Here is a 22,059-nt window from a genome sequence, read left to right on the forward strand (position 1 = left end):
ATTAATCCTTTTTTTTCACCCAGAACTCCTTTTGCTTTTAATCCTAATTTGCTTTTATGATTTTTTTAAGCTTGTTGTTTTTTGGTTCTACTTCTGTCATCTGGACTGATGACATAAAAATATAATCTGTGAATCCATAATATATATTATCATTAAATCCTCTGGTTGATTGTCTGCATGGAGTTATTTGTTTTAGATCCTTTGGCTCATTTAGCCTGCCAATCAGCCAATTCAATCAAGTCACTGGATTAATTATTTTCAAGCAATTAATATAATCAGCTTTTATACTGACTTTTATAGAAGCATTCACTATCTAATATTAGGAAATTCCATAATTCCATTTTCATAAATAATAACCATTCTGTCTCATTTGCTTTAGAGGAAATTTGTACTTTGGTCATTGCCGAGGTATTTGCAGAAGACTCTGGGTGCTTCACATGTACTGCAAGCAACAAATATGGCACAGTGTCAAGCATTGCACAGCTAGATGTAAGAGGTAAGGGCTCTTTCAGTGCCAGAATAGTTTAGACTGTGACTTTGAATGTGAGTATGGAGAGTGTATATAATCCTTCCTTACTGCCTTCATATGAACCTAGCTTGGCTCTCCTAAAATTTTTTTGTATTATTGAGGAAAGTATTCTTGAATGGAATCCAATTTTCAATTTCTTATTGCATTTATCACCACTGTAGATATCCTGCTGTTATTTCTTATATTCTTAAGAAAACACCTCCGTGGTTTTACATAAGCTTCTAATATTATTTCCAAAATGGTACTTAAATTTTTTTTAAGTTTTTTCCCCAGCATCCTTACTACTCTTTAAATGCCCCAGATTGTGCTTTCTGTCTTCACCAAGCATTTCCCATGAGCACACTCATCTGGGTTGGATATATGCTCTAACTCAGGGTTACAATCACATCTCAGTCCTGTTGAGTAAGGCCAACAGCTCAGGTCCTGTTATCGTCCTTTCAGGAAGTGAAGACCTCAGAAGTAATGGGTCTCTTCACTCAGCCAACTCCACTACTAACCTGGCTGTTATTGAGCAACAGCCATCCCCACCGAACCCAGAGCCTCCATCTGTGGAGCAACCCCCTAAACCCAAACTGGAAGGGGTTCTGGTGAACCACAACGAGCCCCGGTCCAGCTCAAGGATTGGGCTCCGTGTGCACTTCAACCTGCCTGAAGACGACAAAGGAAGTGAAGCATCCTCTGAGGGTGGCATGGTCACTATCAACCAGACCAGGCCTGATTCTTTCCAGGAGAGATTCAATGGACAGTCAGCAAAAATCTCTGAGCCTTCCTCGCCTGTCAAAGAGCCCCCTCCAGTTCTGGCCAAACCCAAACTGTAAGTAAAAATTAGAGTGGATAGCCAAGAGTGCCTGTGACCTTCTCTGAGTCTGCCCTACTTAAGAAGGGAGCAGAGGGGTTCTTACTGTGGCACAGTAGGATTGTCAGCATCTCTGTAGCACCAGGACGCAATTTGATCCCCAGCCTAGCACAGTGGTTAAGGATCCAATATTGCCACAACTGTGGTGTAGGTTGCAACTATGACTTGGATCTGATCCCTGGCCCGGGAATTCCATAGGCCATGAGAGGGCCAAAAATGTAAAAAGATAAGAGCTGAAAAAGGGAATTACAAAATGAGGAAATACACACCAAATGCTTTGCAAATCATATACGCTTACATTACTGTACATGTATTATCACTATCATCCTTACTGTTCACATTCTCCTCAAGAAATGTTACACCTGAACTAGCTCAAAAAGATGTTCGTCTGACATTAGAGGGCTCCAGGTGAAGCAGGTTACACTCTTCTTATAAAGCCCTTTCTCATGTCTAATCATCTTTACAGTCTACAATTTCATCTTTCTATTTCCCATTTCTGCTTCAACTTGAGCCTCTGTAGTCATTACAGGAAGGATACTTAGTATTTTTTAGATAGTTCTTTGATATGGTTACATATGCTATAGTAACCACAGTAGGTTTCGTATAAATACCGTGGGAGGAAAGGAAAGTCATGATAATCAGACTCGCCTCAGGAGCCTGACACAGTTGTGGCCCTAACCCTCCAGAGAGCCTCTGTCAGAGTCATGTTGCAATACTTAATGTGCATCCATAGTAAACCCAGCCCAGAACATGATACCACTGGCTTCTGTTTGATCCATACTTAAAAGTGATAAAAATTGTATTTATAATTACATAAACCTTCAAGTATCCACAAGAAAGTCTACGGTAATAACACGCTCATCATGTGTTTCTCAGTGTGACCACAAGATGTTCACTGGAAGTGGTTCATATTGCTTAGTTTCATATTTTTCTACCACATAAGGCAAAACTCTGGGCAAAAAATTAAATGTTATGAAACATGCAAGTCATATCCAAACATATCTCTGCCCCCTCAAAGTTCTGCCAGTCACAGAAAATAGGAATCTACTTAAAGTAGAAGGAAGGGAAGAGATTATTGTAGGGATATAAGCAGGAGCAGGGAACAAAACACAGCTAAGCCCTGCACAGAGAACTAGGGAGTCGGGAGCTAGGATCACTTACACGGTGAGATCAGCCTGTCTGCTGCTCACACTCCGTCTTGAGCACCTCCTTGTTTCCTCTTTGCGGATCCATGCCACTCTTCTCTCTTGGAAGACTCATCAGTTCATAGCTGGCCCATCACGGCATGTCCTGTCCATGTCTGTGTCAAGTTCCACTGCTAACTAAATCATTCTCAGCGGCTCAACTCCAAATACCATTTAGCCCAGACTTGTCAGGTACAGAGGGTTTATGTTTGGAGGGAAGAAGAGTCAAATGAATCAAATCAATACTGTGTGTGAAGGCAGTTCTCAGAGAAGGGAGTTATGGGAACAGGTGACCCAAAACAATCGGTTGCCTCCTTGTATCCTGGGACTGGTTAGGGGCTATTAGGTATATTAGGATTGGGTTTAAACTTCATGTTGCAGAAAGCCAAAACTGACAGTGAGTTAAACACATGAGGGTTTATTTTTCTCCCAAGCAAAGGAATTAAATGGGATGTCTGGGGCTATTACGATGGCTCCATAGTCATTAAGAACCCCAGTCTCCTGTCTTCTGCTCTCCAATCTTTAGAACAGGTCACTCCATGGTCCAAGATAGCTGATGATGCTCTAGTCATCATGTCTGCTTTTTAAGCAGCAGGAAAGGCAAATGGGTTGAAGTCCTTTGAGGGAGTCTTCTTCTTTGGAACTTATCCCAAATCCTCTGCTTATATCTCATTGGTTAGAACTTAGTCACATGGTATACTAACTGCAGAGGCTAGGAAGTATAGTCTCTAGCTGCATACATTGCCTCCATGAGTAAAATCATGTTCCTTTACAAAGGGGAGAATTGGAGCTCCGTTGTGGCTCAGAGGTAATAAACCCGACTGATATCCATGAGGATTCAGGTTTGATCCCTGGCCTCGCTCAGTGGGTTAAGGATCCGTCGTTGACCTGAGATGTGGTGTAGGCTGCACCTGCAGCCCATAAAGCAAAAAAAAAAAAAAAAAGTGGGGGGGGGAGGAATTAGGTAGTCAGCCAGCAGTATCTATCACATGAGACTTTCAATGAATATAAAAAATCTTTCTACTAAATTATGTAGTGGCATCCTTTAAAAATCCAATCCTCAGCACTATATAATTCTTTTCATATTTTTGCCTTCCTTAAATTTTTGTTTAATTGTGTGAATATAGGTTTGTATTAGCAGAGAAATATGCATGTGCATGCTCTCTCTCTCACACACATACACACACATCCTTGTGAATCCACCTGCCTACAAACTTTTCTTACTGGTTTTAACCTTATTGATTTTAGTCTTTCAGGTTTTGCATTAAAATATACTGACTCAATAATCCTGAGGATACAATTTTCTATTTGTTGTGTAAATTGGCCATTTACATGGAAAATAGAATTCTTACAGATCTTAAAACTGCAAAAGGAAGGGAAGCTGGGGAGTTCTTGTCATGGCTCCAAGGAAACCAATCTGACTAGTATTCATGAGGACTCGGTTCTATCCCTGGTCTCGTTCAGTGGGTTAAGGATCTGGTGTTACCCTGAGCTATGGTGTAGGTCGAAGATGCGGCTCAGATCTGGCATTGCTGTGGCTGTGGTGTAGGCTGGCAGCTGCAGCTCTGATTCACCCCCTAGCCTGGGAACTTCCATATGCTGCAGATGTGGCCCTCAAAAGACAAAAATAAAAGAGGAAGGGAAGCTGTCCTTTTTAAACACTATCACCAAAGCCTAGATAATTCACACTCTGAAATATTCAGCTTGAATATTAAGCTACCTAGAGAAGTCATTCTTCATTCTGGCTACACTCTAAAATAAAATGTGGAGCTTTTGGGAACTATTCATGCCTTCCATCCTAATTGAATCAGGATCTCTCCACAGATTATTTTAACGCACAGCCAGGTTGGAAACTATTGGTGTAACGTTGGAGAACGTGAGTTACAGCCCTCTATCACCCCAACTGGCCCCATACATACACTCCTCCACAGTCAGGAAAAAAAAAAAAAAAAAGAAGTAACATCTCAAGTGAGTAAAATGTGAGAAACAAAAATCAGAATGTACTGGGAAAACCTGTGCTTTGGGGACAAATGTTTCTTGAGAGCTGTGGTTCTCAGTCCTGGAGGCAGACAAGAATCACCTAGAGGCTTCCTATTCAAAGTACTGTCATTACCTGGGAGCTTGATAACTGCTTTCCTCTTGTGCTCCACTCCAGACCCACTGAATCAGAAGCTCTGGGGGTGGGGTCCAGAGATCTGTGTTTTCAGAAGCCCTGCAGAGGGTTCTGAGGCTCACTGAAGTTTACGACTGACTGTACATTTGAAAAGATAACAATGGGAGTTCTCTGATGGCTTAGTGGATTGAGGCTCCTTCATTCTCACTGCTGTGGCTCTGGTTGCTGCTGTGTGGTACAGGTTTGATCCCTAGCCCAGGAATTCCCACATACTGCCTGTGTGGCTAAAAAGAAAAAAAGAAACAAGAAAGAAAGAACCTGAAATAAACATTGCAACTCTCATTAAAAATAATAATAATAAATTTTTAAAAAATTTTAAAAAGGTAATAACTGTGCCTAGATCCTTTCCCAGGCCAATTTACTCTCCAGGCCAGTGGTGCCTGAATCAGTGAGGTTTGTTCATCTTTTATGCTCTCTGGGTGATCTAAAGCACAGCCAGCGTGGTAACCACTGCTAAAACCACAGCTAAAAGCTGATGGCAGAGACATATTTACCCAGAATGAGTTATCCTAATCAGTGAAGGGCTGGTTTTAACTACAGACAGAGGTGGGAAAGTCTTGATTTGCAGCACTGGTCAGGGCACTGGGATGAGGTGTGCACAATCTGCTCTCCAGAGCTGGCCCCAGCGCACACTGCCCCAAATTGTTGTTGCCAAAATTGCTTTCAAAAGTACTTGCTGCAGGGAGTTCCCGTCGTGGCACAGTGGTTAACAAATTCGACTAGGAACCATGAGGTTGTGGGTTCAATCCCTGGCCTTGCTCAGTGGGTTAATGATCCGACGTTGCCGTGAGCTGTGGTGTAGGACGCAGACGCGGCTCAGATCTGGCGTTGCTGCGGCTCTGGTGTAGGCCGGCAGCTACAGCTCCAATTCGACCCCTAGCCTGGGAACCTCCATATGCTGTGGGAAGTGGCCCTAGAAAAGGCAAAAAGACCAAAAAAAGAAAAAAAAAAAGTACTTGCTACAGTAGCCCAAGTTTGTCCTGCTGTGTTTGTTCTTAAGCCTTGACACTTTCTCTCCTCCATTTAAAATCCTCAAAAATTCTTTTGTATTCTAGAAATCACAGGAAGCCTTATAATTCTGGAACTCTAATGTTCATTCTTACAATTTTTTTCTTTGTTTTTTTTTTTTTTTTTGGCTGCACCTGCAGCATGTGGAAGTTCACAGGCCAGGGAACAAACCTGTGCCACAGCAATGACCCAGTCTGCATATATATTTTATGCAGTCACACACACATATTATATAAATATATAAAATATATCTGCAGACACACATGCATATATACATACATACATATATATACACATTCTTTTTTATATTCCTTTCCACTATGGTTTATCCCAGGAGATTGAATATAGAGGTCCCTGTACTATACAGTAGGACTTCACTGCTTATCCATTCTAAATATAACAGTTTGCATCTACTAACCCCAAACACCCAGCCCATCCCTCTCCTTCCCTCCTCCCCTTTAGCAACCACAAGTCTGTTGTCCTTCTCTGTGCTGAGCCCATGTACTTTTTAAAATTTTTTTTATTTTTATTATGTTTTAATAATGATTTTTATTTTTTCCATTATAGCTGGTTTACAGTGTTCTGTCAATTTTCTACTGCACAGCAAGGTGACCCAGCCACATATACATGTATACATTTTTTCTCACATTATCATGCTCCGTCACTAGTGACTAGATATAGTTCCCAGTGCTATACAGCAGGATCTCATTGCTTATCCATTCCAAACCACCTCACACCAGTCAGAATGGCCGTCATTAATAAGCTCCTATTCTTCAGCATCATGCTTGAGCTAAGTAGTAGCAAAAGAGAAGACATTTTCAGGTAACCCAAGAGACTTGATAATCTACAGAAAGAAACCTTGGGTGTAAACCTGATTTCAGAAATCCTCATAGCACAAGAAGTGAGCAGCTGAGCTCAACAGCAATACATGTCAGGCTGATGTTTTAAACTAGAGAGGTTGCTCAAGGTTTTTGTATGCTTTCTAACTAATCGTTCCTTCCTTTATTCTTCCATTGCACTTTGTGCCTTCATTATTAAATAGTAAGTTCCATATGTTATCTGTAAATAACTGGTTATTTGTGTTACACTTATGAATAGGAGGATTTTGGGGCCCTGAATACCTCATACTACCGTGGGCATATTTGTATTTCCTACAGTACCACGCAAAGCAAACATACAGAAGATTCAGTAAAAAGTTTGTTGAATATGAGAATTGACAGCTTGCCCTGATATAATGAATAATCAAATTGAAACAGCTGTTTTAAATCTCTTCTGAAACAAGACAGTTTAATAAATGGGGGGGGGGGAACTGTCAAACATAAAGAGACATAATTCTCAAGTGAATTCCTCCAGAATCTTAGATAACCAAAGTAATTTGATGCTGTATCTCATATATCATTATGTTTAAGGTTTGTGACCCTCTACAATCCAACATACTGCATTAAATGATAAGGGCTAACATGCTGTTTAAAGTCTTAGAAGCCGATTCCTAGTTTTCAGTCAATGGAAACTAAAGGAAAACAAGAGCGATCAATACCAAATGACTTCCTGGCCCCCTTTTCTTCATCCTTATCTATGTAAGATTACTTAGTTTTCATATCTACTTTTTCTATTTCCATAACCACAATAAAATATTTCTGCAATATCAACAGATTAAAATTTACTCAGACTACAGGCTTGTCCTAAAAACCACAAAGCATTGTCTTTATGCTATAGCAATCACGGAATGAGACCTGCTAAATTTGAGGTCCATTAAAATTTGAAGATTTTGGAGTTCCTGTTGTGGCACAGCGGAAACGAATCTGACTAGTAACCATGAGGTTTAGGGTTCGATCTCTGGCCTTGCTCAGTGGATTAAGGATCCAGTGTTGCCGTGAGCTATGGTGTAGGTTGTAGACATGGACTGGATCCTGCATTGCTGTGGCTGTGGCGTAGGCCAGTGGCTGTAGCTCCGATTTGACCCTTGGCCTAGAAACCTCCATAAGCCATGGGTGTGGCCGTAAAAAGCAAAAAAAAAAAAAAATTTTTTTTTGAAGATTTTTATCTTTACAGTGCTCTTTCGGCTCAGTGGGTTAGGGATCCAGTGTTGTCACTGCAGCAGCTCTTTGCTGCTGTGGCACAAGTTTGATCTCTGGCCCAGGAACTTCCGTATGCCATGGGTATGGCCAAAAACAAAAAAGAGTGACCAAAAAAAAAAATTTTGTATTTCCATGCCACTGAGAAAGTTATCACCAGCAGAAACAATGTTAATTTTATATATTTTTCTTTTTTTGCTGTTTTTTGTTTGTTTTAGGGCCATACCTGTGGCATATGGAGGTTCCCAGGCTAGGGGTCGAATCAGAGCTGCAGCTGCTGGCCTACACCACGGCCACAGCAATGCAGGATCTGAGCTGCATCTGAGTCCTATACCACAGCTCACAACAGCACTAGATCCTTAACCCACTGAGCAAGGCCAGAGATTGAACGAGCGTCCTCACGGAGGCTAGTCAAATCACGATGGGAACTCCCAACTCTACATATTTTTCTAAGGATAACTTATTTCTCCTTCTCTATTTTTTAATTTTTTGGTCTTTTTAGGGCCATGCCCATAGCATATGGAAGTTCTCCAGCTAGGGGTCGAACCCTTAACCCACTGACCAAGGCCTGGGATCGAACCCACATCCTCATGGATACTAGTCGGGTTTGTTACCACTGAGCCATAGCAGGAACTCCTATTTATTTCCCCTTATCTTGACTGCTGAATCTTTCATCTCTGATGAAATGAAAAAAATTAATTTATTTTAATCTCTCAGCTTAAATACTTCTTAAAAGGAAGAAGAAAAGAAAGTTAATACTTTCTTCTAATACTTTTAAATTCTTAGTTTAACTCAAGACAAGAGTTTTCATAGCTGGGAGTTAAAAGCCCAAGAACCTAACTAGTATCCACGAGGATATGAGTTAGAACCCTGCCCCTACTCAGTGGGTTAAGATCCAGCATTGCCCCCAGCTGCAGCGTAAGTCACAGATGCAGCTTGGATCTGGCATTGCAGTAGCTGTGGTGTAGGCCTGCAGCTGCAGTTCCAATTCAACCCCCAGCCCAGGAACTTCCATATGCCACAGGTGTGGCCCTAAAAAGGAAAAAAAAAAAAAAACAAATTCATAGCTGAACAAACGATTGCACAGTATGTAGCATTTGGCAGCAGTAACGGAAATGAAGATGGGTCTCTATTCTGTGAAGTTACTTTTCCATATACTGTGTATCAGAAATTTTAAGGAAGGGAAGGAAAAGTGTCTTAAGCTCTGAGAATTAAGAAAAATCAAGATTTGGAGACCCTTCTAGCTCAACTTTATTGCTGTTGGTGTTGACTTTTCTATTGGTGTTAAACCATAAAACCTTTCACTTTTAATAGATCTCATGGTAAGCAGATCACCTTCTATGTTTCAGAACATATTTTCAAAGAATATAAACCACAGTAGCCTTACAGCAGTATGGTCTCACCTGTGGATCTTCCTGGGGTTATTTATTGAGAGTAGATTTTCCTAACAGAAAAGTTTGACAGTTCTGACAACTTAATGCACCTATGATTTTTAGGCACTTTGTTTCCCATTTTCTTTCTTAAAAATAATTAAATGGAGTTCCTGTTGTGGCTCAGTGATTATGAACCCGACTAGTATCCATGAAGATGCAGGTTCAATCCCTGGCCCTACTCAATGGGCTAAGGATCCAGCGTTGCCATGAGCTGTGGTGTACATTGCAGACTGCAGCTCAGATCCATTGTTGCTGTGGTTGTGGCGAAGGCCAGCAGCTGCAGCTCTAATTTGACCCTTAACCTGGGAACTTCCATATGCCATAGGTGAGGCTCTAAAAAGCAAAAAGAAAATAAATGTTTTGTTAAGAGGAAGTAAACAGACTAAGGGACTTAAGGCAAAGCATAAAATGCTTCTGTGACTCGGGTTCCTATAAATGGAGAAAGTGATCTTCTTTCTCTTGGGGGTGGGGATGGCACAAGAAAAGTCTTAAGATGATGTTTATAATTACAGTGACCATACAATCTATCATTCAAACTACCACATTTTTTTTTTTGGCTAAGCTCGCAGCATGTGGAATTACCTGGGCCAAGGAATGAACCTGGCAACACAGCAATAACCCCAACTGCTGAAATAACAATGCCAGATCCTTAACCCACTGTGCCACAAAGGAACTCCCAAACAATGACTTTTTTTTTAACTTGAGTTTTTTGTTGTTGTGGCTGTTGTTTTAATTTTTTAAAAAATTTTAATGGCCGCACCTGTGACATTTGGAAGCCCCCAGGCCAGGGATTGAATCTGAGCTGCAACAGCTGACCTACACCATAGCTGTGGCAATGCCAGATCCTTTAAGCCACTGCACTGGGCCTGGGATTGAACCTGTGCCTCCACTGTGACCTGAGTCATTGCAGTTGGATTCTTAACCCACTGTACCATAGCAGCAACTCCCATGACATTTTTGAAAGTGAAAGGGCACTATTAATAATTATGCCAGGAAAACAGGCATAAAGCAGGATTGTCTAGAACAAATCAGGACATAGGGTCACCTTATCTATAAAGCTTGGTTGTCAGGCAAGGATGAGAAACACCAAGACGCATCCAGCTGCTTTGTTAAGTTTGGCTCTAAAATGAGGCAGAGATACAATCTGCTTGGCTCAGAACTTTGAGCACTCCCCACAAGGGGACCATTGTTTCTATTTCTTTTTTCTATGGTATAAACATTCTAAAATGGGGCTGCTGTGTTGCCCAACTCCAAGGTCACGGCACAAAGAGCACAATGTGACTGACACCCCTTGGGGTTGGCATCGCCATAGCCTTTCCCTTCTTCCTAGCAATCAAACAATTTAGAAAGAGGGAGAGACAAACAGCTCACAAGGAACTGACTGATTTCTGGCAACTCTGGTTGTGTATTCTCAGTCAGCACTGAGGAATAAACAGGCTGTCTATATGTTTTCTGAAGGGTGAGGCGATGTTGACGGTTTTCTCCTCTCTCCCCTCCTCACTCTTGTGCACAGAGATTCCAGCCAGCTACAACAGCTTCACAACCAAGTCTTACTGGAACAACAGCAGTTGCAAAACCCATCCCCTTCATCTCCTAAGGAGTTTCCTTTCCACATGAGTGTTTTGAACTCCTCGGCTGCCCCAGCGGTGACAATGTCCAGCAAGCAGGTGAAAGCCCCTTCATCACAGACCTTCAGCCTGGTCCGGCCAAAGCATTTCTTCCCCTCTGCGAGCACAGCCTCGGCAACTGTGTCCCCTTCCAGTTCTCCCGTGTTCGCCCTGAGCAGCACTCCGCAAGCCATGCAGAGGACAGTCAGCAAAGAAAGCCTCTTAGTTTCTCACCCCTTGGCGCAAACCAAATCTCTAGGAGGGGTTTCCGTCCAAAACGAGCCCCCTGCTCCAGGTCCTGTAGAGCCAGCACAACCACCACTCACGTTCTCCATCTCCAGCGGAAACCAGTTTCAGCCCCGCTGTGTGTCACCAACTCCTGTCTCTCCCACCAGTCGGATTCAGAACCCAGTGGCTTTCCTCAGCTCCGTTCTGCCTTCTCTCCCTGCCATCCCACCCACCAATGCCATGGGGCTGCCTAGAAGCGCACCAACTGTGTAAGTGTCTCTGAGGTTTCTTGATTTAAAAAATATCATTTAAGAAGGGACATGCATAGAACAGCTTGATCTGGGACAGGACTCTTATTAGTGAATTCCTAGATAATCTTATCTCAGACACAAAAGAGATACTGAACATCTGAGGACAAAACAGCATGATTACTTTAAATAATTTTAAATAATTTGCAAATTGAAAATAGCTCTACAAATATAGGTTCTCTGTGCAGTGCTCAACTTTTGCAAACAAGATGCACTCTATAAGTGTCTGGTTAATTACCATTCCAACCACTGATTTCTAGGCCTTTGTACACTGTCCAGTGCTCTTCATGAGTGAGTCAGGTGTGAATTTATTTTACAGGCCATCCCAGGGACTAATGAAGAAAAATACAAAGTCTTCCCAATCAGTGAGTGATGACTATATTCGTGAAACTAAGAATGCAGTTATTCTAGACTTGGGGAAAAAAATGAATTTCAGCGATGTCAGATCAAACCAACAGGTAAGATTACTGGGTTCAGATGGTTTATTGGAATTTCACTGTAGGGAATATAAATTTGCTTAATTCAGTCCTTGGGTGCTTAGGTCTTCTGACCTCAGCGAAGCTGACACTGCCACCTTTGGAGGCAGAGCACAGACGGATGGTGGTTCACATAGGAAACTCATCCACACGGATCCACAGTTCTTGGTTAGCCTGGTAATGAATTCAGTTTACTTGTTTACATTGTTTACCTAGAATAGAGTATGTTAAGGAGGGAGACTAGGAGTTCCCATCTTGGCTCAGTGGTAACAAACCCAACTAGTATCTGTGAGGACTCAGGTTCTATCCCTGGCCTCGCTCAGTGGGTTAGAGATCTGGCATTGCTGTGAGCTGCAGTGTAGGTCACAGATGTGGCTTGGATCTGGTGTTGCTGTGGGCTGTGGTGTAGAATGGTGGCTATAGCTCTGACTCAACCCCTAGCCTGGGAACTTCCATAGGTTATAGGTGTGGCCCTAAAAAGACCAAAAAAAAAAAAAAGAGAGAGAGAGAGACTATATAGTCTGTTTTCCATTCCAGCAATTGTCAGTTCAGTACTGGCAAACACCATCACATCTTTAGGACATATCAATATCTGAGCCTTGAGATGATCTAGACTTTAAGGATCTCTGGGGTTCCAAGCCTCCTTTATCTTAGTCCTTCAGTCTAACGTGCCTGCAGGTTTGCTCATCAGTTCCTCTCAATCTTTACATTAGGTTGAAGCATGTGAAATAGCCATTAGGCAATATCCTGTGGTTCAATCTGTACACTCCCTGCTTTCCAGTAAGTGTTTACACTGAGGGAGAAAAATGAAAGTCATATGTAAGCATCACAAAAAGAAAGATAGATAGACTGAGTGTTTTATTCCATTTATTTTTGTGTTTCATAGGTTATTTTTCAAATGCAAAATTATATTTCAATAATCAAATTCTTGGCATATTTCCCAAGGTGGGAACTGATAAAATCAATTCTGAAATATAAAACTTCACTGAAAACTATATGTCAAAAATTGTGGAATTTGTGACATAAGTGACCTCTGGAAACAAGGCTCAAGTCTTCCCTAACTATATGCTGCTTTCTTTCATGTTTCTGTCTCTTACATCCAGTGGAGTTACTGATACACAGTATTTTCATATTGTGTTATATGTTGGGCAATTTTTACTGAGTGGATTCTTTTGAAAATAATGCTTAAAAGTTTTTCAAAATTGACTTTAAATTATTCACTTAAAGTAGGATAATGAAGCTAGCCATAATCAAGTACACATTTCATCTATTATTCCATCAAATTGCATATATTTCTGGGAGGCAAATACCAAGGCGACTATACTTCCAAAGAAACTGAAGCACGGTTGTCAAACTGTCAGTGGTGGAGCAAGAACCAGAGCCTTGGTCTCCAGGGCACTTTCGCCATTTTCTCCCTGAAACTCTGCAGCCCTTTTCAGTTTTACAACAGTTACCTCCAAGCCCCATAAATGTTGCTCTGACTAGTACAGATTTGTTTTCCTATAATACTGTCATCACAGTTGTGGTTGTTAATCCTTCTGTCACTGAAATCAGAGCTGTGTTCAGTCTACGTCTTTTACAACTCGAGACAGGGAGCAATTAGAACCCTGTAAAAATGATATCAGCTCAGCACACAAGCTGATTTTACTTTTATGGTTACTCTGTAGGGAGATCCATGTGAATCCAACTGCCCCAACTAGGAGGGAAGTAGGGTTTTTCTCTTAATTGACTACATGTGACTACATGTGAACATGAATTTCCATGAGTAGAGTGCCATAAATCCAGTCACAACGCTCCATTAAACCTCCCTCATGAATGAACTTCAGGGCTAATAACAGGAACTTGAGGTCTCAAAAAATCATCTCCATCCTCTCCATCTGAATATCTATGACACAGGTCAATGTTCTTCTGACGATTTTTATTCTGAGAGCTATTACGGTATGTTAATTACATAGTTATCTGAGACAGAATTCTATGCCATGGATAATGAAAGCCAAGCTGCATAAATGCAGTTCAGGAAACTCAGGAACTGTCTGTGATGGAATGCTCACATCATGTTGGCAGATGATTCTGAGGAAGTTCTGAGGCGTAAATGACGACCATGATAGAGTATCATTTTGTCCATGTCTGCCTTGGGAAATGAGAGTCAAAAAGTCAAAAAGAACTGTCTAAATGTGAACCTAAGAAGGAGGAAATGTGCATAGAAAAAGTAAAGAACAATCATAAACACTTGTGTATTGACAGTCGTCTATATTTGCCTTCTGGTGACACAGGAATCAAAATAATCTGTCCTCTCTCTCCCATATTAGCCTACACATATGAGGGGGGAGGAAAGGATTCCTTTTAAAGAGTATGCATTTGTTTTATTTTGCTTTGACAACTTTTAGGGCCAGAAAGCTGGACTCTCTTGCCCTATTTTGCTTATTCTTCTAAGCAAAAGAAGAATAGTTACCATCCTAGAATATTTGTGTGGTCGAGCATTACCATATTATGCTGAGCATGAAAGTAAATCATTGTCCTTGAACAATGTGAATATTATTGACTACAAGCAGTTTCCTCCCCAAAATGCAATTTTTATTTATTTATTTATTTATTTTAGTGCTGCATCTGTGGTGTATGGAAGTTCCCAGGCTAGGGGTGGAATCAGAGCTGTAGCCGCCAGTCACAGCCACAGCCACAGCTACTCCAGATCACAGCTTCATCTGTGACCTACATCACAGCTCACAGCCATGCCAGATCCTTAACCTACTGAGCAAAGCCAGGGATCAAACCTGCACCCTCATGGATACTAGTCAGGTTTATTACCACTGAGCCACAACGGAACTCCCAGAACACAAACTTCTAATTAACACTTTAGAAATAGGTTTTCTTTGATATATCTACCACTCTGTATTTCTCTGTTGAAATATTTTGGCATTTATCCTCTAACTCATTTTATACATTTCCAATTAGCAAGTAACATCTGCCTGTTGATTCTTAAAACTGTGTACGATACAAAGCGTCATCCATTCAGATGTTCCTATTTATTAAAATGTTTGGCTTTCTAAACTGACAAAGATTTCTAGGTTTTAGGCTGTATTATTTCTGTCTGAAAGGGTATCACTCACCACCAGTGGATCTTTACTGGACATCAATGCGTTTCCATTAGTGAAGTAAATCTGAGAGGTTGGAAGGAATCCAGAATCACACAAAATGTAATGGAGCATTCTAATTCACATATGTCTTAGCATGACATTCTGCACCCAGTAAATTGGTGACTGTTAATGTCTAAATTCACACACACACACACATACACACGCATACTTAATGTCTTATTTCAACTTTCTTCCTTGACCTCATTTCTTTGGAAACCTTTCCGTCTCTTTCTTCTGCTCCTCCCTCTCATTTTTAAAGTAAAACCTTCTTTAAAACTGTCTATGGTTCCCAGACACTGCCCTGTATGATGGGGGAGGGGAGCGGGGGGGCGAGAATCACCTAATTCTTGCTCTGCCTTTTTTCCCTCCAATCTCGTTTTCTAAGCTGCTTAGTCATTTCTTCTATTTAAATCTTACCTCTTTCATCTCTTACCATGAATTCTTTATGAAAATTCCCTCTTGTGAGCAAACAATCTTACCTTCCATTCCTTTTTTTTTCTTGTCACAAAAGTGGTTTGACTCAGCAATTTAATTTTATGAATTTGGTTGAAATGATCAATTTTCATACATTTTCCACATTTACTGGAAATAATGTGTTTTCTTTAATTTCCGCAGTTTTTTTTTTCTGCTTTTTTTTTAGGGCTACACCTGAGGCATATGGAGTTTCCCAGGCTAGGGGTCAAATTGGAGCCACAGCTGGCAGCCTACGCCATAGCCACAGCAACATCAGACCCAGGCCGCATCTGCAGCCTACACCACAGCTCACAGCAATGCCAGATCCATAACCTAATAAGTGAGGCCAGGAATCAAACCCACAACCTCATGGTTTCTAGTTGGATTCGTTAACCACTGAGCCACGACGGGAACTCCCCCGTAGCTTTTCTAACAAGTGTTCCACAAAGCCGCTGACCTCACCAATGCCTTGGTTGTTCACCCTAGGCATCATAGAACCCTGGGTGCTGGAACAGTGCTGTGGTCATCTGCTGTGGGTCCTCTGAGGGTGCACCAGTTACATGCTCAGCTGAGAGCTGAGATGGTGGGGGCGTCTTATTCTTTGTAGCACCCTTGCTGTGTCTAGCCCAGAGTAGGTGCTCAGGGAATATTTACTTAATTAACACTCAACTTTGAGACTTAATTTCAGATAATATAATGAAACTTTTGATGAAGTAGAAAATTTTGGATTTGTTGCGTATCTATGAAAAATATCTCACTTGACGCTGCAGATTATTATACCTAATTGTAGACACTATCATAACAACCTATTTTAATCAACTGACTAAAACAATGAAAACTTTTTAAAAACACAGTGAAATTAAGCAAAACTCTGGTGTTAAGTGAACCTTCGAGTATAAAATAATTCTGTGAGCCTCTCAGCAATTATTTATTCAAGACAAAATTTGGATTTAAAGTATTTTTTGTTAACCTCCCCAAAGGCAGAGTCTGCATTTTATGGAGTGCTGTATCCCTAGTGCCTATCACAGTATTTAGCATATAGCAGGTGCATCTAAGAATTTGATAACAGCAACAGAGGATACACTATGAAGCCTGGTTATTTCTATGGAAGGAAGCATGTAATATTAGAAAAGCAGTAAAAGAAGACATCCCTATGTATGTTAACCTTCAAGTTTACCTAGGAATCTGTTATCCACTGTCTATACTGTGACTGTCCTTGGAACAAGGTCAAATTCTTTATCTAACACACATAAGACTTCCTTCAATGAACATGGTACCCAGAGTTGGTTCAGAACCCTTTGATCAGGCTCTTCCAGCTGCTTTGATCCTATTTGATTATCTGTCCCTGAAGCCCAGACTCAGAACCCAGAGCAGAGGAAACCAGTATCAAGCTCAGGGCAGTGAGTGTCAAATCATGGCCCACATTCTGGAAATCCAGAAACTTGGCAACACCGTATCTGGATGAGATTTGTTATTTATACACTGTGGTTCTCAGCAGAAGGAATGCATTCACTGCCACTCTGGCAATTTGAAGCAAATTTCTGCAAATGTGTCCCAGAAATCAAACGCCTCAAGTTGTCAAACTATCAGCCTTAAGAGGATTATCGGAGTTCCCGTCGTGGCGCAATGGTTAACGAATCCGACTAGGAACCATGAGGTTGCAGGTTCGGTCCCTGCCCTTGCTCAGTGGGTTAACGATCCGGCATTGCCGTGAGCTGTGGTGTAGGTTGCAGACGCTGCTTGGATCCCGCGTTGCTGTGGCTCTGGAGTAGGCCTGTGGCTACAGCTCCGATTGGACCCCTAGCCTGGGAACCTCCATATGCCGCGGGAGCGGCCCAAGAAATAGCAAAAAAAAAAAAAAAAAAAAAGAGGATTATCTCTAAAGGAAAAAAAAAGAATTATATTTTCAAGTGGCATATTCTTCCAAATTTTTTTAGCTTTTCATTTTTCTTGCATAGAGCAACTGAAATTCTATGCAATTCATTTTCACTTAAGGTCTTTAACATAAGCCTGGAAAGAATGGGTCATATGTCATTGATTTGCTTGCCGTACAGGCCAGATTTACACAGAAAAAAATCTTTCCTTTGAGCACAGATATCACCTACAAGCAGCTGACACAGAAACTCTGGCTCTCACTCACAAAGAGGACAAGGCAAAGAAAAATGGAGGACGCAGCACAAACCCTGGAAACTCTGAGTGCATAGCCACTGACAGTAGATCAGTAGTACAACCTTTGGGCAAAACAATGCAGAAGGCGCATTTACATTTAACTTACACATATTGCTTGTTTGCAAGTTTCCTTACAAAATCTGAATCCCATAATCCATAACTTGTAATGACAACGTTGATTTATGTGTAAGAAGGGCAGTTATCCTTAGGATAAGCAACTCTTAATTGCAAAGCACCACAAAAAAAAGAAAAAGAAAAAGAAACCCACATTAATTCCTGCTTTGGGGATGGTGTGCATCTTTGTAAACATCTCAGTTGTAAAGATTCACTGCCTTAGAAATAAGCCACATGGAAGTTCCCATTGTGGCTCAATGGTTAACCAACCCAGCTAGCATCCATGAGGATGCGGGTTCGATCCCTGGCCTTGCTCAGTGGGTTAAGGATCTGGCGTTGCCATGAGCTGTGATGTATGTAGGTCACAGACACAGCTTGGATCCTGTATTGCTGTGACTGAGGTGTAGGCCAGAAGCTACAGCTGTGATTCAACCCCTAGCCTGGGAACCTCCATATGCCTCAGGTGCGGCCCTAAAAAGACAAAAAGAAAAAAGAAATACGCCACATGCCCCTGCCACACGGTTACATGGTTTCCTTGTTTCTGAGGTTCAACTTCCCAAATATTTTATGAAATCTTTCGTGGAAACTCCTTGACCTACAGTATTCTTATTTTGCTGGGCATCTGTAATTTATACATTACATCATATAACTGGTACATTAAAAATTTGTATCTTCAAAGCAATTTTTTTCTCCCTTTAAATTTATCCAATGGGGCTAAATCCTTCCTCTGCTCCTGACAATCTCAAATGTAAGGTAACCACAAAACCATTTCGGCTAATTTTAGTTCATATAAGTGTCTATATTTACTTTGTGGCAAGATATAATCTTGATCCAGTAATACAAAATGTCCAGTCCTTGGAGTAACCCACATCCCAATCCTTATTCAAAAATAGAGCCCCCCCCCCCAACAAACGCCCTCATCCATACCCCACACGCCACACCCCAGGGACCCTGCAAATGGGAAATCTAAAGCCAGGAAGGAAGGATGGCAACTTCTCTCTTTTCCGCTCCCTCCTCCCTTGCTTCACTAACTGCTGTTCCTGACTCCTTCCTTTCCCAGCCACAGAGGGACAAACGCTGACCCCACACTGGCTCTGTCTCATATGTGCCCCGTGTGTGCCTGACAGGAACCATCCCAGGGCCTCAGAGCTAGCACGATGCAGGACAGGCCACTGAGAGCAGCCGTCACCTTGCCCACCAGCAAAGCCTCACCGCGCTCCTCACTCTAGGCTTCTAGGCAGGAGTCAGAAACCAAGCGCTGGAGGAACACAGGAAGCTCTACAAACAGGTCTATTTAGTCTCTCTCAACAGACTGGAGGGGAAAGGCAGGTACTCTGTGGCTAGAGGTAGAGGTGGGAACTCACAGATATTAAAGGCTCCCTCCAATGCCCTCTCACCGCATCTTCTCCCTCCTTTTTTGTATCTCTGATGAAGATGAGGAATCTAAATCACCTAACCTGTCCTTAAGCACCTGCTTTGAAGTTTCTGGAGGATAGTTTTTCTGCCAACTCACTTGTTTTCTGATAGCTAGCTCATCTTGGTACCTCAGTGGAAACTTCCAGTTAAGGTCTGGTTACAACTGTATCCTCAGTACACAGATACAATAGTGTATTTTGTATTTTAGAGAACTCATTGAGTGTTGTTTACACCACCTCCCAATTTGTGGTACTGGTAAAATAATAAATAGATAACTGAGGAGTTCCCTTTGTGGCTCAGCAGTTAATGAACCTGCCTAGGATCCATAAGGATGTGAGTTCGATCCCTAGCCTTGCTCAGTGGGTTAAGGGGCCCACGTTGCTGTGGCTGTGGTGTAGGTGGGCAGCTACAGCTCCAATTCGCCCCCTACCCTGGGAACTTCCATATGCCACAGGTGCAGTTCTAAAAAGCAAATAATAATAATAATAACCAGTATGTTACCATTTATAGCAAAACAAAATATGCACATTTTCATCAAATTGCTTTCACAGTTCCCTTGGTTAAGGCAATTCAAATATTTATAAATTCCATGAAATTGGGTCCCAAATTGGTAAATTCAAGTTCCTAAAGTTAGGTGTTTGGAATACATAGAAACAATGTGGGATTTACAGTCTCTGGCAAGTGCTAAAAACCTTATTTATCACTCATTTGTTCCTAAAATAGAGGTATAATCATAACTTACCACCATGTACAACAATACTTCTTTGGAAAAATGAGATCATACTTTCAATATAGAATTTCAGGAATTCATCTCTCCCCTATAATAACTCTGACAATATAATTAGCCAGGAACTTATCAGCCCTCACCCATCATACAGCAGGACAAGGTGTAAAGAAAGTTCTTTAGCTTGGAACAAAGACTCCACTAAAATAGTGGCTAGAGGCAGTATGGAATGGATTAGGAGTCTGGGGACTTAATGAAACAAGATGAGAAATTGTCAAAGGCTAAGACCTCCTGCAACCCGCACCAAAAGCCTGGGATAGCCTGAACTCTAGGATCTGTATGTGAGGTTTACAAACTGTGTGAATTATTCTTTTTGACTGTTATTTAAAAAATAATAAAGCTGGAGTTCCCGCTGTAGTTCAATGCAATCAGCAGCATCTCTGGAGCGCTGCAAGTTCAATCCCCAGCCCAGCGCAGTGGGTTAAGAGTCCAGCATTGTCACAGGTGCAGTGTGCATTGTAGCCACAGCTTGGATCTGATCCCTGGCCCAGGAACTCCATATGCTGGGAGGCAGCCAAAAAAAGAAAAAAGAAAAGAATAATAATAAAGCTATTTAGCACCTACCTCACACAGTAAAGGAATAAAATGACTCATCAGTTTTACTTCTAAGCATCCAAACAATAAATTTGTTAAAAGGAAAAATAATGTCCATTTAGGAACATGAATACCATTCAACAAAGAAGAACAATATATTCCTCATTTGATTTTAAACTGTCAAGGCTGGAAAATACTTCAAAATTGTGGGATTGCTTTATGCATTTATGGAAAATATAGTCATTATATAATATTAAGTCCAATCATTTGGAATTACTGATATTCTACAATTTTTAATTCTCAAAAATGGCAGTTTCACATAGTTCAACCTAATAGGTGGATAGCTAGAAGCATTAAATATTAACTTTTTAAAAACTCCTATTATGTAGAAAATAGTCTTAATACATTTAAACTAAATTAGGTTGCAAATTAGTAGAAGTGAACAGTCTTTTACTTTAATTGGTTTAAATTAATTAAAAATTAATAAGCTTAACTGGAGACTAATCATTTTTCCTATGTCAAAAGAGATGTAGGGAGTTCCCTTTGTGGCTCAGTGTGGGTTCTATCCCTGGCCTTGCTCAGTGGGTTACGGATCTGGCGTTGCCGTGAGCTATGGTGTAGGTTGCAGACACCACTCGGATCCCACGTTGCTCTGGCTGTGGCGTAGGCCAGTGGCTGCAGCTCTGATTTGACCCTTAGCCTGGGAACTTCCATATACCACAGTGCAGCCCTAAAAAGGAAAAGAAAAGAAAAGAGATGTAGATTTATTTTGTTTACCTAATCTGAGGCAAGGCTGAAAGGGGAGATTTAAAATTGGTTCCAAGAAATTGAAGCTCAGGAACATTTGGTGTCTGTTTTCTAAGCTCCAATTCTACACACATTTAGGTAATAATAGGTATAAGACAATAACTAGAGCATATGTGATTTAAGAGCCTAAAGACACATCTTATGAGTCTTGAACTCAATTATTCTGCCTATGACTAGGGGCAGATGCAAATCAGCCATGTATTTCCAAATTCCATTTCAGAAGCATCCTAGTACAGAATTATGAATGGGTCACTTTGATGTACAGCAGAAATTGACAGAACATTGTAAATCAACTATAATTTTTAAAAAATGTTTTTAAAGAGAAGCATCCCAGGACTGTCTCCATTGGGCCTCCTTAAATTCTAACATTAAGCTTAACTAGAGTCAAAAGTTTAGCCAAAGGTCTCACCCTCGCCCCAAACACATGGCTCTGGATTCCTCAAAGATAAAGTGACCCTGGAACAATTGATGGTTCGTGTGTCATTCATGTATCCTTTCATCCTTCAGATACTCAGGGAGCACCTGCCATGATTCAAGCATTCACTATTCCGTGTGCTGTTGATGTAGTGGGAAGCAAGACAAACAAGAGCTCTGCTCTTTGGATGCTAACATTCTAAGGCTTAGCGATATTCGTTCAGTCAATCAACAAGAAAAAATACTAGACAGCAATCACTGCTCTGTAGAGAATTAGAATGGGGAGTTACTTTAGATGAAGTGGCCTGGGAAGGCTACTTTAGCGAGGTGACATTTAAGCTTAATAGACTAGGGCAG

The 22,059-nt window shown here is 41.2% G+C and overlaps 1 protein-coding gene across 5 annotated transcripts in view; it reads left to right on the forward strand.

Annotated features, from left to right (window-relative positions):
• The window catches only part of MYPN (myopalladin), a 91,469-nt gene that overhangs the window by 49,300 nt on the left and 20,110 nt on the right, over positions 1–22,059 (forward strand). For all 5 annotated transcript variants that reach the window (XM_047761449.1, XM_047761447.1, XM_047761448.1 and 2 more), the window contains 4 exons: positions 380–496; positions 971–1,343; positions 10,772–11,362; positions 11,721–11,859. In XM_047761449.1, coding sequence (XP_047617405.1) covers positions 380–496; positions 971–1,343; positions 10,772–11,362; positions 11,721–11,859 — 1,220 coding nt within the window. The remainder of the gene's footprint in view (positions 1–379; positions 497–970; positions 1,344–10,771; positions 11,363–11,720; positions 11,860–22,059) is intronic.

The sequence above is a fragment of the Phacochoerus africanus genome, chromosome 15 (assembly GCF_016906955.1).
Source record: "Phacochoerus africanus isolate WHEZ1 chromosome 15, ROS_Pafr_v1, whole genome shotgun sequence".
Classification (NCBI taxonomy): domain Eukaryota; kingdom Metazoa; phylum Chordata; class Mammalia; order Artiodactyla; family Suidae; genus Phacochoerus; species Phacochoerus africanus.